At 43.2% G+C, this 15,418-nt stretch overlaps 1 protein-coding gene across 4 annotated transcripts in view; it reads right to left on the bottom strand.

Annotated features, from left to right (window-relative positions):
- Nucleotides 1-1,905: 1,905 nt before the first annotated feature.
- The window catches only part of celsr2 (cadherin, EGF LAG seven-pass G-type receptor 2), an 84,893-nt gene continuing 71,380 nt past the window's right edge, over nucleotides 1,906-15,418 (bottom strand). Inside the window, exons 18-34 of one of the 4 annotated variants that reach the window (XM_061727066.1) lie at nucleotides 14,065-14,274; nucleotides 13,687-13,870; nucleotides 12,453-12,771; nucleotides 11,180-11,347; nucleotides 10,965-11,088; nucleotides 10,692-10,892; nucleotides 10,425-10,599; nucleotides 8,796-8,908; nucleotides 8,466-8,548; nucleotides 7,746-7,872; nucleotides 7,552-7,656; nucleotides 6,164-6,294; nucleotides 5,993-6,078; nucleotides 5,740-5,904; nucleotides 4,745-4,942; nucleotides 4,433-4,655; nucleotides 1,906-3,177 (exon numbers count right to left, since the gene is read on the bottom strand). In XM_061727066.1, coding sequence (XP_061583050.1) covers nucleotides 3,153-3,177; nucleotides 4,433-4,655; nucleotides 4,745-4,942; nucleotides 5,740-5,904; nucleotides 5,993-6,078; nucleotides 6,164-6,294; nucleotides 7,552-7,656; nucleotides 7,746-7,872; nucleotides 8,466-8,548; nucleotides 8,796-8,908; nucleotides 10,425-10,599; nucleotides 10,692-10,892; nucleotides 10,965-11,088; nucleotides 11,180-11,347; nucleotides 12,453-12,771; nucleotides 13,687-13,870; nucleotides 14,065-14,274 — 2,637 coding nt within the window. In that variant the 3' untranslated portion in view covers nucleotides 1,906-3,152. The other 3 variants (XM_061727069.1, XM_061727067.1, XM_061727065.1) reach the window with 3 other exon arrangements.

The following is a 15,418-nucleotide window of genomic DNA, read 5'->3' as shown; positions in this document are numbered from 1 at the left end:
CATAATGCAGAAAATGCAGTAATATCACAACTCAATGCAAAAATGAGTACTGTAAACTCCATAGAGCATCCATTACACACAATAGATACAGTAAAGTAACAATTGAGAACACAATGTTCAGGGTGCGATTTCTTTTATTACAGTACTTTTGAAAATTGACACAGTATGTTGTATGTTGACACCGAAATCATGGGGCGTCATCACGTCGGGCTGGGTCGGGCCACAGGACCTCATCAACGTCACAGGCAATATTGTCCATAGCCAAACAACGTGAGAAGAATGCCCTGGCATGCCACACCCAGCTTTTGAACGCCTCCACAGCCACATCATCACAGGCCAGGTCCATAGCCCTGAGAAGGTTCTCTCTGGTGTAAGGTTGGCGGTCATAGACCTTCCACCGCCATGATGAGAAGAACTCCTCTATTGGGTTTAGGAACGGAGAGTAGGGTGGCAGACACACATCCTTCTCCTCTCCCTCCTTGGCCTGCTCCTCTTTGGACTGCTTCTTGTCCTCTTTGGCCCACTCCTCGGCCTGCTCCTCTCCCTCCTCGACCTGCTCCTCTCCCTCCTCTGACACGAACTCCTCTTCTTCTGTCTTGATCATCCATTTTTGTTTTTGAGCCTTCAGCTAACTGCACTGACTTATATAGGTGTGGTCACATCATTTGCAATAGGTGTTTTCAATTATGAGTCGTTGTGTTTACTGATTGAAACCAGGTATGTTCATTGTGTTCAAGTTTTGCTGATTGTGGGTAGCATTTTGCATCACATGAGCTTCACAATGCATATTGGAGCAGAGTTATATGCAAAATGTGTTTTAGCACGGTAAAATGTGTTTAGAGTTTTGAGAAAAAGGGGATGGGTTTTGTGAACAGTGTCTACAGGTGAATTGTGTTTGTGGTTGTGGCAAAAGGGGGGTAGTTTTACTAAATGTGTTTAGGCAACTGGTCATTTGGTTTAGAGTACTGGGTTTTGTGTTTTGGCAATAGAGAAAAACTGTAAATGTTACTGCAGTTTGAGATCTGTGAATAGAATAGTTTTGTACGATTTAACCATAGGACATTGTTTTTTTCAATGATGTTGCATTTTAAGCCTGAAAAGATGAAATAAGAAAAGAGTGGTTTGTGCAACATCACAATGACTGTAAATAAACTAAACCTTTGACGTTATCTGAGAGTTCTGCTCTGACTGACTGGTGCCAGACTTCAGTATACTTGGAAACCCATGGATGGAGTTTAAAGAAAGAAATCTATGGAAGATGCCCTATGACTCTGAAAATGAAGGGTTTTTCCTTCTTAAAGAACGAGAGATAATCACCAAAGTATTTTGTTTTGAAAAAGTTTGGATACCCTGGATTAAAAGGGTGAAAGGAAGGAAAATTGATTTAAGTATCCATCCATTTGTTTATATACATGTATATGATCAGCTTCATTCTGTTCAGGGTCATAAGAGGCGGGTTCTCAGCTGTTACCAAGTGTAAAGAGGGTTAACCTTAGATGGACCACTAGTAACGGAGACAAACAGTGCTTACTCGGACTCAACTCCACGAATAATTTAGAATCAACCCCAATGTTTTTGGGCTGTGAGCAGAAGCCGAACCCTTCAGAGAAAACCCACATGGGGCCGCGTCTGAGATTCAAATGCCAAAACTCAAAAAGATATTGAAGCTATCAATAGCTTCAATATCTATTGAAGAATGCACAAAAACACCTGTTACTTTTGAGCATTCTGATCTGATAATAGGGCATCTTAAACTTGACTACTGATGCAACACAACTGATATAAACACAATCAATTCATGTGGACATAAAAAGGCAGCACTTCTCATCACACATGAAGCAACATCTTTATACTTGCTGGTATTAGGACTGATTAAAGAGCCGAAGTCAGTCAGAAATGGTAGAAAACAGTTTAATTGGTAAAAACAGGAATGACAGCATAAAAGAGACAATCCTGTGCTCGGACACCAGCATTATAACACCGTGATTGACTTGGTAGTATTGATTCTTATGGCGTGTAATGTATACATTAGAAATGGCTTCAACGAACATCACATCCATCTGACCGACAGTAGCAATCCATAAACAATATTTCCTCCCGAACATCGAGAGCGATTCATCGTTACATTTAAAACTGAGTCCTTGATTCACTTACTGGCCACTCTGTACAGCAGAAATGATTACAGCTCCCACAGAATTACAGCACATGTCTGCATGTATTTATCTTATTATTATTTATTTTATTTTTATTTATTTTTTTACAAAAGAGAAATGTCTTTTTCTAATCTATAAAATACAGATGTTTAGTCACTGAACTCGAATGAACCCTCAGGAACAATGATGAAATATGGGAGCATCTGTGGAAAAAAAATGCTCCAAGTGATTTACAAAAAAAACAAAGTATACAAAGTCTTTTGAGTCTTTTCTGCAGGTGCAGATTTGACCCCTGAAACACTTCAGTGATGAGACGTAGCTTATGGAGCATCCACTAACAGTCCGTTATCAAATTCAGTCCATGAATACGCACACAGAGCCCCGGTGTCTGTGAGTGACATCTTGACCGTCCTGTGCCTCTGTGACAGTTTGAACTCGTGACAAAACTTGACAACCTGAGTCTGAACCTCCGGAAAACTGGAAAACTGGTCCGGACGCAGCAGCCAGAGAGACGGCACAACACTGCTCCACATGGAAAACCTGTCCCTGAATGGCTGAAGTCTACAACTAAATGACCCACCGTGAAAGCATCGATGACGTGTTTATTGTCCCAAAGTTCTATTCCAGAACAAAACAAAAAAACAACAAAATAAACAACAAATCTGGGCAGTAAATAAAAAAAAAAAGTGCATTGCTTCAAGTATGTAAACAAAACAATTTCTTTAAAGGGAGACTTGTTCTCTCAGTGTCCAGGGACTCCTCAGGTTTGGCACAGATTACTGAACTCTCACACACACGCACGCACACACGCGCACACACACACACACACACACACACACACACGCGCTCCATCAGAGTATTATGATGACGAGGGTGTAAATTCCTTCTTGTTCCACATGAGTTTTTCTTTCCAAAGTGAACTCCGTTGCTCCTGGTTTGCAGTCCCTGCAGAGGACGGAGCCTCTACGACCTGCAAAGACACACCCCTCCGTGAGCAGGTCACATGGAGGTGTTGCAGTGGCTGCTGGGAAAACAGGGTGATGTGGTGAGGAGGAGGAGGAGGAGGAGGAGGAGGAGGGGGTTCAAGGTGGACTGAGGTACAACAAAGAAGAACATAAGAATGAATGAAAATAAAACTGGTGAGGTGATGAAACACTTCCACGGAGACAGACACACAAACACACACACAAACACACACACGGAGGCTGCGTGGGGGTGACGGTGCTGAAACTGCACCGATCTGAAGACAGTGATCCTGATTTATTGAATGAGGATCAGAGCTTCATGGCATAAAATTAAAGAATAAAAATCTATGGTTTTTAGAAAGAGAAAAGGTGTAAAAACAAAAGGTCAATTAGTTACTTTGATCGTTTTACTACTAATACAAGCTACTGCAGGAACTTTAAAGAGGATCTATATATAATTATAATGTTGGTGAGTCTGTGTCTCCAGTTCAGGATGTCGTCTTCTCTTCTACTTTACATTTACTGCTCATTTTTAATGACAAACGCTGCAGATTGATAGTTTTTTATGTAAAGTGAACAGTTATTTATGGATAACAGCAGCAGCTTTCTATCCACATAAAAGGGCAATCTGGTTCAGCTTTTAATCTTGTTAAGGTATACGTCAACATATTCAAATGCTAATTTAGATTTTTTTTTTTAAAGTCATTTAGACAATAGATTTGGATCAAATATGAAGGTAACGAAGATAAGCAGCATAATGTGAGAACTTACAAAACAACAAACAAAAAATATCACAAACAAGAAAAACAAAACATGTAGAAGAAAATGTCTGCACATATTTTGTGTTAAATTTCCTGTACAGTTGAGAGTTTAGAGATGTGAGTTCAGGTTATTGTTCTGCACGTTCTCACATCATAATGTCCACAATGAAGCGACGTAGTCCATCAAAGCAGAAAACTCCACGAGCAGCAAACACAAGGGATCGCAATCAACCCCACAGGGTTTAGTCCCTCACATTGCTTTTGTTACGTTTGTACGACTATTATTTGTATTATTCTGGGTTGCTGCAAATCAACTCCTTCACCGCTGTCTTTAATTTGACTTCACATTTAAATCAACAGATGGAAATGTGACAACAAACACCGAGGATGGAAGGAACACATTATAGTTTGACAGCTGAACGACACGATGAATGACTAACTAATACAACACAGGAGACACAGACGGACAGGAACCAACACTCAGGCTTTTATTTGGGCTTTTCATCTCAATGTTCTTGCCGTGAAACTGGATTTTCAGGTGGCTGATACTTACTCTGACCCTGACGAGTCACCGTCCACGGTCCCGGCCTTGATGCTCAGGGCGATGCCGTTCAGCTGGTCGGGCGGGCCGCGCTTGGCCGGGCCTGTTCGGTTGTCACTGGAGGAGGAGCCGTGCGGGGACGCTGTGCCCGGAGCGCTGTCGGACACGTCGTTGTGGATGTGGTGCAGACCGTTCCTCTCTACTATCGGAGAAAGCTGCTTCTTTTTCAGGATGCCTGAACAGGAGGAAGAGATGAGGTTTATGTTCCAAACCTAAAATAAACTACAGTGAATCGTCCGGCGTTTGCTCGGGGCTGAGTTTCACCTCGGTGGGGGTGGGCGTTGAGGTGGGGCAGGGCCGGTAGCAGCATCGTGACGGAGTCCTGTGGCCTCTCGTCTGACAACGCCCGCATGTTACGGAGGAGGACGGGCTCTGGAGTCTCCGTGTTTGCTCTGCCTGCGAGCTCGCTCTCACTGACTACCGCTGCGTAATCTGGCCAGTACGCCTTACTGACACTGTTGTCTGGAAAATACACATCGTAAGAGATACAAATTTAAAGGGGATCTATTATGATATTATATTTTCCATGTAAATATCTTCTGATACCACAGCTCAGGTGTCTTTTGGGATTCCACATGGCTCCATTTGAGGGCCACTCTTGTTTTTTTTGCACTTGCTTCCTTTAGGGTCCATTTTGAGAAAGAACGGCATATCCTTTTAGCTATAAGCTGATAAAGGTCAAAAGTATCTGTCGCTAAAAAGGAATGATGCTTTCTCTTTGTATCATGTCTCATGTCTCCAAGACATTAAGAATTGGTTGGCCCTAAGTTTCTTGAGTTTAAATGAAAAGAAAACAGAGGTTATGATGTTTGGGCCAAATTACTTTAGTAGCCCCTCCCCAGTCTTTTGACTAGCTTTTTAATAGCAATTTTAAAGGGGACCTATTATGAAAAACAAGTTTTCTCTTGCTTTAACATATATAAAGTGGTCTCCCCTCAGCCTGACAACTTAAGAGAAGGAGGAAAGCAACCAAATTCTGCAGTGTCTGTACAGCCGCCCGGATGAGCCGTCCATAATGAGGTTAGAGAATGAGATGATAAAGACATGGTTTAGAGGCTGAATTTCTCATTTATTTAGCAAAAAACAATCAAAAGCTTGTTTTTAAGACATTCAAGGCCTGTTTAAAATAGGTATTAGATGCCATAATAGGTCCCCTTTAACGTCATTATGACTTGATCATGGTTTAATAAAAAGATTTCTGATTGACATGAAGCTTTATGAAGCTAGATGCAGCTGCAGCCTCTGATGAGCATCTTTACCGTGCGGTTGAGGTTTCTTAGCACCATTAGACGCCAGGTTTTCCCAGCATTCCCCTGGCGCGAGGGGACCCTCCTCGTCCTCGCTGTCGGAGGAATGCGTGGACGCGTAGGAACCGCTCTGGTCATCCTCCATAGAAAGATCGCTGTCCGAGTCGCTGTCACGATCTACGCAGAGATGGAGATGGATAAAGTGAGTCCGGCGACAGCATGAATGCAGGTGAGGTTCATCTCAGGTAAAATGTGATGAGGCTACCGTCCAAGCGCTCCTTCGTCTCGTGGAAGAGTGACGTGTGGTCATTCAGAGCGATGTGCGCCTGGCTGTTACTCAGCCCATCATCCCTGAAACGATTAGATACCTGACAGTTACTCCTGTGGCTGCGGCCGATCACTCAGCACAAGAGTCGTACTTTGAAGAGACTCTCACCGAAGGACAAAGGGCACGTAGCTCTGCTGGCTCTTGCTGCTCTGCATGGTGCCGTTCAGAGACACGCTGGAGTCTCCAAACGGGAGGTGGTACAACCTGCCATCCATGTAGTTTGTGTTGCATTTATAACCCTGGAAGCACAGTTGGAAAAAAATCATCTACAATTAAAAACAACAGCTCGACTGGCCTACAGGCAGTTTGTTGTCCCTGTGATGTAGAGTTGCCGTTTGAACTGCTCCTCTGAGACAAAACACTTAAAGGCTGAATTATGGTTCTGCGTCAAATCGACGCCGTGCCTACGCCGTGCCTACGCCGTGCCTACGCCGTGCCTACGCCGTGCCTACGCCGTGCCTACGCCGTGCCTACGCCGTGCCTACGCCGTGCCTACGCCGTAGGTTGCGCCGTGTCGCACACCCTACGCCGCAGCCCACGCCGTCGCTGACGTGCACCTCCCACAAATTGTAACTACGCGTCGAGGCGACGCAGACCAAACGCAGACCGAGAGGGCTGTGATTGGTTCGCTTGGTAGCAACGCATTTCCGGTTTCCGGTTTGAAGCAGTCGTGAACTTTCAGCGCTCTTTTCTTCGTGTATGTGTGATTTTTTTTGTTTTGTTTTTTTGCACAATAGTTGTCCTTATCTCTTTGATTCACTGTGACCGGAAAAGTCGGATAAACCACACGGCGTCGATTTGACGCAGAACCATAATTCAGACTTTAGTCCAAACACGAGACGACACCAACCGTGTGTTACGATTGCAACTCTGGAAATGGAATAAAAAAACAGTTACTAGTTTTTATCCCTTTCTTTGATCATGTGACCGACTAAACTCCGTAGAGATGCTTAAACCAAAAATTAATAAAATAAATGAATATAATTATTGCTAATATGAACGTCATCAACATCATTTGAATGCAGCATGTGCTGCATTCATTTCCTTCACTGTTACTGTGTAATTCGCACCCAGTGAGAGAACGATACGTCTCAGAAAACGATAACTTCTGCTGTTAAAAGGGAGCTGGCAGCTTCTCATACATCTATTCTGTGTTTTGGCTTTGTTATTGTTGAATAAATGGTGTGTAATATGTACCGTGTTGTTGTGTTCATTCTTAATTTCAAGATCAGGGAAGGACGAGAATAATTTAATAAAGCTAAGAACTGATGGATGATTTTATATTTTCCTCACAGACAGACTGAGATGATGAACACATGTTAAACTTTTATAAAAGCTCAAATCTCTTGAAGTTATGTCATGTAAACTATATGATTATATTTAGAGACTTGTTTATTCAGATGCATTTAAGAGTATTTTTTTTCTTTTTGAGCTCTGTATCCAACATCACACTGAGACAAGTGTTTCCGAGCGTTTGTGGTGAGGAAATCACAGACCTTTGATTTGATCATGTGATCAGGACGCTTGCGCCCACAGCAGTACTTCATAGCAGTCCTCGCTTCTTTATTGAAGATTATTCGGAAGAAGAAAACAAAAGGACCCTGAAATTGTATAAGAAAAAGAAGGTGAGCTTGACGAGGATCAGGGTTAAGGCCGTTCAGGCTGCTCCGGAGGGACGTGGAGGTCTCACCTGCACACAACTGAAGCCGGCAAACAGGTAGTGGAAGATGATCATGTCACTGTTGACGGAGAGGAGCGCCAGAAAACATGTGACTGAAACCAGGAAGAGGACGCCACCTGCAGTTTTCAGGCCCGACCTGCAGCACAGAAACAGGGGAGTTGGGGAAGAGTCGTCAGGGTGACGCTGAGGATTTAAACAAGTCTACAGTTATGTGTTATTTCAGAGAGAAAATACTGCGGAAGATGATGTTCACTGAACTGCTCTCACGTTCCATGATGCAAAGCAACGGCCGAGCATTCACAGAAAACGTCTCTGTAGGTGTAACCCCTTTGATATTATAAATCCTCTCATTACAGCTGTAATTTAAAAACCTCTTTCCTAGCACGTGATACAAAAAGAAATAAAACAGGATGCAGAACATAAATGCAGTTATACAACTTCATCGACACACTCAAAATCTCTTCTTTGCTTGCTTTGGGGGTTTCAAGCCTCGACTTCCTGTCAGTGCTGTCACATTATCCAGCTATTTTTAGAGCCCACACAAGACAATGTTTGATCAGATGGCAGTTTAATCATATTATATTCTAGGAATGCCATAAATGCCTCCTTTATGTAAGGCTAGCTGTTTTTTTCCCCCATTTCTACTAAAGTGTAACTAAAAGCTTACAAATTAGAACAACCTTCCAGTAATGCTAATGCGGCGGTCAGGGACACGTGGCGGAGACTCACACTTGTGGCTCTTTCTTGTCGATGCTGTGGTGTCTCAGTGAGCAGGAGGCTCTGGAGGACAGGATGTACAGGAAGACGTTCATCTGTGGACACAACGCAGCAAGTCTGGGTCAGGACTAAAACAGGGGAACATGACTCCTCTGAACGCTGCAAAGATGACTGATTGTTAGCACGTTTCTGTAAGAGGTTTTTTTTTGTTGTTTTTTAAATTGCATTGCATGTGAATGAATTAAAAATCCAGAGTACCTAACAACTTAAGAGCTGTTACTGAATGCATGAGTAATGACAAAAGTTTAAACCGGTTGGAGTGTGAGACGTGCCGGGACTCACCGACACAACCATGGCGATGGGTCCTGCAAAGCTCCAGATCAGGGTGTCGTACATGGACAACCAACAGAAGTCCGGGTTCCCGTAGCCCTCGGGGTCCAAACCCACCGCCAAACCTGGAGACAAAAACCACAAAACAAAGCTGACAGTCGCACCACAGAGACGCGTTTGTGCTGCAATGTTATAGATGATATCGCCCAAGTGTACTCAGTCGTGTTGATAAAATCCTTAAGATGTTTTTTGAAGATAAACTGAGCCCACAAGGCGAACAGGACATGAAAGCAGCTGCTGTTGGTAGTTTGAATAAACACTTTTACAAATACTCTTGAGGCCTTGAAAGGACTTGCTCTGTGATCGGACAGAAACTGTCCTCCATCATGGCCCACCAGGACCCCCCACCACCTCTGGATAGAACTGGACAGACAGCGGAGCAACTCCTCCAGCAGACTGTTGCAGCTCCGCTGTCCAACGGACAGATACAGGAAATCTTTCCTACCTCATGCCATAACCTTGTACAGAAATTCATTTATTTATTGATCTTTGCACATTGCCACATTTGCACAATTGCTCTTAATCTCTGCTGCAAACTTACTTATTTAAATATATATGATGTAAAGATGTAGAGACATTTTAGATAGTACTTTTATACCTATTTTTATATTTTATTTTGAGCTTGTCCTTGTCTAATCCTTCTATGTTATGCTGCTGCTGCCCAATAATTTCCCATACCTAGGATCAATAAAGTAGCTCTTATCTTATCTTAAAATTGACTTATTTTTCTTACATTTGCTGTAATTCTTAAATGCTGAAGAACATATTTTTGTGAATCTTTTAAATTAAAGCTGAAAGTCTCAAGTTTAACTTTGTCAATGGTGTATGAAGCCAAAATCAAAATTGCTGTAATTAACTTTTTCTTTTGTCTCATTTCTGCTGCCATATTTGTTGGATTAAAGTTTATTTCTTTTGTTTTGTCTTAGACGATATACTTAAAGGGGACCTTTTATGAAAAACACGTTTCTTCTTGCTTTAACATATATAAAGTGGTCTCCCCTCAGCCTGCCAACTCAGAGAAGGAGAAAAGCGACCAAATTCTACAGTGTGTGTACAGCCGCCCGGATGGGCCATCCAGTGTGATGTGGATCTACGAGCCGTTCAGATTCTGCTCCCGTCGTTACGTAACCAAAATGTGATTTACATAGGTTGGCCTCCGATGCGTGAAACCACGCCCACAACTAACTCCGCCGGCCGGAGCTTCCGCCATTTTTTCGTAGCGGTGTATCGCGTCATACAAGCAGCCAATCAGCACAGTGCCTCATTATCATAGCCCCGCCCACTCAGAATCCCGCATAGATAATGAGGTTAGAGAATGGGAAGATAAAGACATGGCTCAGAGGCTGAATTTCTAATTTATTTAGCCAAAACAATCAAAAGCTTGTTTTTAAGACATTCAAGGCCTGTTTAAAATAGATATTAGATGCCATAATAGGTCCCCTTTAAATGTTTTCTGTCTCTAAAAGCTGTCTTCACAGAGCTGAGAGTCCAGCTTCTGATTTTATTCGCTGATGACACTTCAGAGACTCGATCAGGGATGTTCCCTGACTGGTTTTTGGGTGATGTGATGCGGGTCCACACCTGTGATGAAGGCAGGCACCCCCCAGCCAATCAGGTAGTAGAATCTCATGGGTCCATAGTTGATGTCTCGCACCTCGCTGATCATGCGGTAAACGTGCAGCCCCTCCAGGAAGAGCCAGGAGAAAGAGCAGAGGTAGAAGAAGTGCAGCAGGATGGCGATGACTGTGCAGAGAAACTGACAAACACGGGGAAAGGTTTAAACACTCAGAGTTGGAACGATATGAGGGGAAGAAGAAGGAGAGAAGAGCAGAAACACTGATGGATTACCGGGTTGTCCGCCTGGTTGATACCCAAGATGAAGATGAGCTCAGAGAGGAAGAGAGCGGCAGCGCCGTTGTTGATTATGCTTGTCTTGTTGGACTGCATGGCTCTCAGGCACAGCAGGAAAATGATGGTGAGGAAGAGGAAGCCCAGCGTCACACCGGCTGTGCTCCACGTCAGGATCTTGATGGGCAGGATCTCACCGTTCTGATGCAAACGTCATAATTAGCAAGAGAAAAGTTACGAAACACTGATATCTGTGCTCTCAGCGTCCCTCACCTCCCTCCTGGAGACGTCCATCAGCACGGCAAAGCTGGTCATGTGATAGCACTGGCAGCTGATGTGGGTGCTGTTCCTGAAAACCACCTCGCAGCCCTTCGCCGACCAGCCCCCGTTTCCAGCGCTGCGACAGCACAGGGACCACAGCACGACGTGAGGACAGCCCAACTTCACTTAGCGCCTGATTGTGTGTGTGGGCGAGAACTTAAACTCACAGTATGGTGTGGTTCCAGAAGACACAGATGGGTTTGGAGCGCTCCTCGGTGGTGACCAGGCGGAACTGCACAGTGATGGGTTTGTCCAGCGGATGCTGCAGCAGCTCATCGTTGTCATGGACCGTGATACTGACCACCGGGGTGTTGATGATCGGACGCTTTGGTACTCTGAGAAAAAAACATCCCCAGTGTTTAGTCCTACACCCCTGGATTTATGTGTAAGCCTGATAAACCATTAACCTTGAATATGTGTTACAATTAAAGTGTTTCAAACATACTGTGTGAGTTGTCTGACTGAAATGTTGCGTTTTGCACCTGGTGTGCATTTTACGTTTCCTCTTCATGAAGGCACTAAGCTTTAAATCAAGTCCGAAGAAAGTGGACTTGTATAGTTGTATACATGTGTATATATGTATGTGGAAATGCATGTAGTTATACATACCGTATTTTCTGGACTATAAGCCGCTACTTTTTTCATAGGTTTTGAAACATGCAGCTTATACAAAGGTGCGGCTATTCTTTGGATTTTTCTTCCACCGCTCGGGGCGCTCTAACCGGAATTAGAATCAAAACTAAGACAAAATAAATGCAAAGAAGAATACACTACTTCTTCTTTAGCAGATAAAAGTAGGTAAAAGCAGATTTCAAACAGATAAATAGATAAATAAATACCAGTTATATTCTCTTGGTTCTGTCCCGTTTTAATCAGCAAAGTTGCTGCCGTGTTAAAAGACACTGTTAGGAAAGGATCTATTTAGGTACAAACATGTACATCATTAACAGTTCAAAATCGTTCTGTACATGTAGTTAATATCTAATCTAACAACAGAAATATCTAATCTAACAACATAAATATCTGCGGCTTGCATATCTTTTTTTTTTAAAACCGAGAGGATGCGGCTTGTATATCTTTTTTTAAATTATTTTTAAAAAAATAGAGCAGGTGCGGCTTATAGTCCAGAAAATACGGTATATGGATAGTAATAAGTATATGTGTATATGAAGGCTTTAATGCAAAGTTAACTGAAGTTTTTATGTGACGTTCAAAAACTGTATTTGATGATACACACAAAACAGAAATTAAGTAAATAACACAAATCGTCTTGAATCAGGTTTCAACATTTGAAAGTTACTGAAAAAGAGCTCGAACCTTCTGGTTGTGGATCTGGATTTGACGTGAATGTTCATGAGGATTTACAAAACCCATTTCTAAACCCTTCAGCAGTTTAATTTAGCGTAGAAAAGGAGCTTGAGCTTCATCAACCCTTCTCACCGCAGACTTCTCTTGTCTGGATCGTAGCTCTCTGGTAACAGTGACGCGAGGCTGTGGAAGATGATCACACTGGCGATGGCGTCCTGCTGGCTGTCGTCGGGGTGGCGTCTCTTCCTGCTAGCCGAGCGGTTCCTGGGCGAGGACTCTGGGAAGACGTCGAGGTGCCGGTGGCCCTTGGTGTCCACGGGCAGCTGAAAGACTGAATCCGGGAGGGTGACGGCCGTTTCCTGGTCCACAGGACGCGGGCCCCTCAGGGACTGGTACCGCGGGAGTTTGGCTCCGGGAAAATTCAGCTTTTTCAGACGGTCCACAGAAATGACTGCAGAATACAACACATTCAGCAACTTATGCTTTCATTTATATTCGGACCAGCACCTGGACGGATTTGTTCAGAGCTGCAGTTACGGCTCATTTGTGTCACAGTCAGAGGTGGGTAGTAACGAGTTACATTTACTCCGTTACATTTACTTGAGTAAGTTTTGGGAAATTTTGTACTTTTAGGAGTAGTTTTGAATCAGTATACTTTTTACTTTTACTTGAGTATATTTGTGAAGAAGAAACTGTTACTCTTACTCCGCTACATTAGGCTATGTTGAGCTGTTACTTTTCTTTTATCCCTTTTATCCGCGTACGCGTCAATCTCATGACATCACTGAGTGATTCTTTGGGAAAAATGTTTGTTTTTGCATGTTTTGTCACATATACACAGACTCACACACAGAGTTTCTATGAGTTCATGGGCTTGTTCTAGTTCTGCCTGGTTAAAAAAGAAATATACAAAGGCTTGAAATTTTGTGCTACTTGTGCTTAATTTATTTTTTTATTCAGTTATTTTATTATTTATTAAAGTACTTGAATTTACTTTAAGATTATTTTAATTTAAGCTATTTTTCATTAATTTTAATTATTTTTTTTATTTTATTGATTTAATTTGCCTGAAGATGATTATTTTGTACATTTGTCTGTTTGAATGGTTGTGTTAAAAAAATAAATCAGACGTTACTCAACAGTTACTCAGTACTTGAGTAGTTTTTTCACCAAGTACTTTTGTAATTTTACTCAAGTAATTATTTGGATGACTACTTTTTACTTCTACTTGAGTCATATTATTCTAAAGTAACAGTACTTTTACTTGAGTACAATTTTTGGCTACTCTACCCACCTCTGGTCGCAGTAGAGATTTATGTTTAGAAAAATAGTTCCTATAACTCATAACCATCAGTCCGACGCTCACCTATGTTTGGTGTGACGATGGTGAAGGGGCTCAGGTAGGTCTTCCTCATGTTCTGCGCCAGCGTGTTTGCATATTCCTCAAAGTGGCGCAGCAGCGCCGCCGTGCCGCCCTCCGTGTGCTGGATCAGCTCCCAGTGCGGCCGCGTCCCTGGAGACAGGATGGTGCTGCCCACGCGGACCAGGTTCTGTCAGAGAGCAGCGACAGTTCAGAGTGACAGGATGTCACAGCAGAGAGGGAAATGAGGTGTGATGTGACTCCTGCTGATACGACATGACGGGCTGTGATGTCCATGCAGGGCAGGAGTTTTAGTTACTGAGAAATTCTTCTGTGTCTCATGCTGTGTTTTAAACACTGTGTGGGCGTCGTGTGGGCGTTCACCTCGGTGAAGTGGACGTCCTGCGTAGCCGTGAGGTTGAAGCCCTGCTGGCTGCTCTCGTACTGCAGAAGGCTCTGCGTGAGTCGGTAGGCCACTTTCACGTCGCTGCCGTAAAACTCCTCCGTGTGTACGGTGGCGTTGGCCAACATGGCTGCTGTCTGTTGGACGTGCCCAGAGTCCAGGAGCGACGCATTACGGGAAAACCTTTCAGACTGACGGAAAAAAACGGACATTTAGCAGCTTACATACAGAACTGTCTCCGAAAATTTGAATATTAAGATTTTCTGTAATGCAATTACAAAAACAATTAAAGCTGCAAGCAGCGATGAACGGGCCCTCGCACTCACGGCCACCGCCCCCATAAGCATATCAGAAATGACACCACCCACGACTTCCTATGTCAAACCATTCAAAAGATATAGCAGAAAAAAGGGACAACCAATCAGAAGAAGGGGCGGGGCTAATTTTCACCAATTATGGTCAAGGACTCAATAGTCCCATGACACCACTCACGACTCTTTATGTCAAACCTTTCAAAAGTTATGGCAGAGAAAAGTATTCTAGGGGGCGCTGTTGAGCCGTTAGGCCACGCCCATTAATGCAAACCATGAAATATCAAATGTATCGCCAGGCCTGGCTTGCATGCAAAATTTGGTGACTTTTGGGGAACTATCAAATATGGAACAATCAGATGAAGGGGGGCACGCTTTTTGGCGTCTAGCGTCGCCACGGTAACACTTTTGAAAGAGAAAAGTAATGCGCGTTGTCGAAGGATGGAGACGAACATTTTGATGTATAACACACCTGGGTGCACGTTACGGTTCGGGCCGTATTAACTGCCAAAGGAATGGCATAAATTGCGCCAAAGTGACACGATTAATTCAAAATGGCTGACTTCCTGTTCGGTTTCGGACATGTCGCCAAGAGACTTTTCTTTAAGTTGTGTACTGATACAGGTGTGTAGCGATTTTCGTGCATGTACGTCAAACCGTATTGTGGGGCTTGAGGCACAAAGTTTTCCGGGGGGCGCTGTTGAGCCATTTTGCCACGCCCATTAATGCAAACCATTAAATATCAAAATTTTCGCCAGGCCTGACTTGCAAGCAAAATTTGGTGACTTTTTGGGCACGTTTAGGGGGGCAAAAAGGCCCTCCTTTCGTCAGAAGAAAGAAAAAAGAAAGAAAAAGAAAGAAAGAAAAAAAATTCCTACAGATACAATAGGACCTTCGCACTGAAGGTGCTCGGGCCCTAAAAATGTCATACATTCTGGATTCATTACAAATCAACTGAAATATTGCAAGCCTTTTATTATTTTAATATTGCTGATCATGGCTTACAGGTTAAAAAAACTCAAAT

Source organism: Cololabis saira, chromosome 8 (assembly GCF_033807715.1).
Source record: "Cololabis saira isolate AMF1-May2022 chromosome 8, fColSai1.1, whole genome shotgun sequence".
NCBI classification, from domain to species: Eukaryota; Metazoa; Chordata; class Actinopteri; order Beloniformes; family Belonidae; genus Cololabis; species Cololabis saira.
This window is presented reverse-complemented; position numbering and strand designations above follow the sequence as displayed.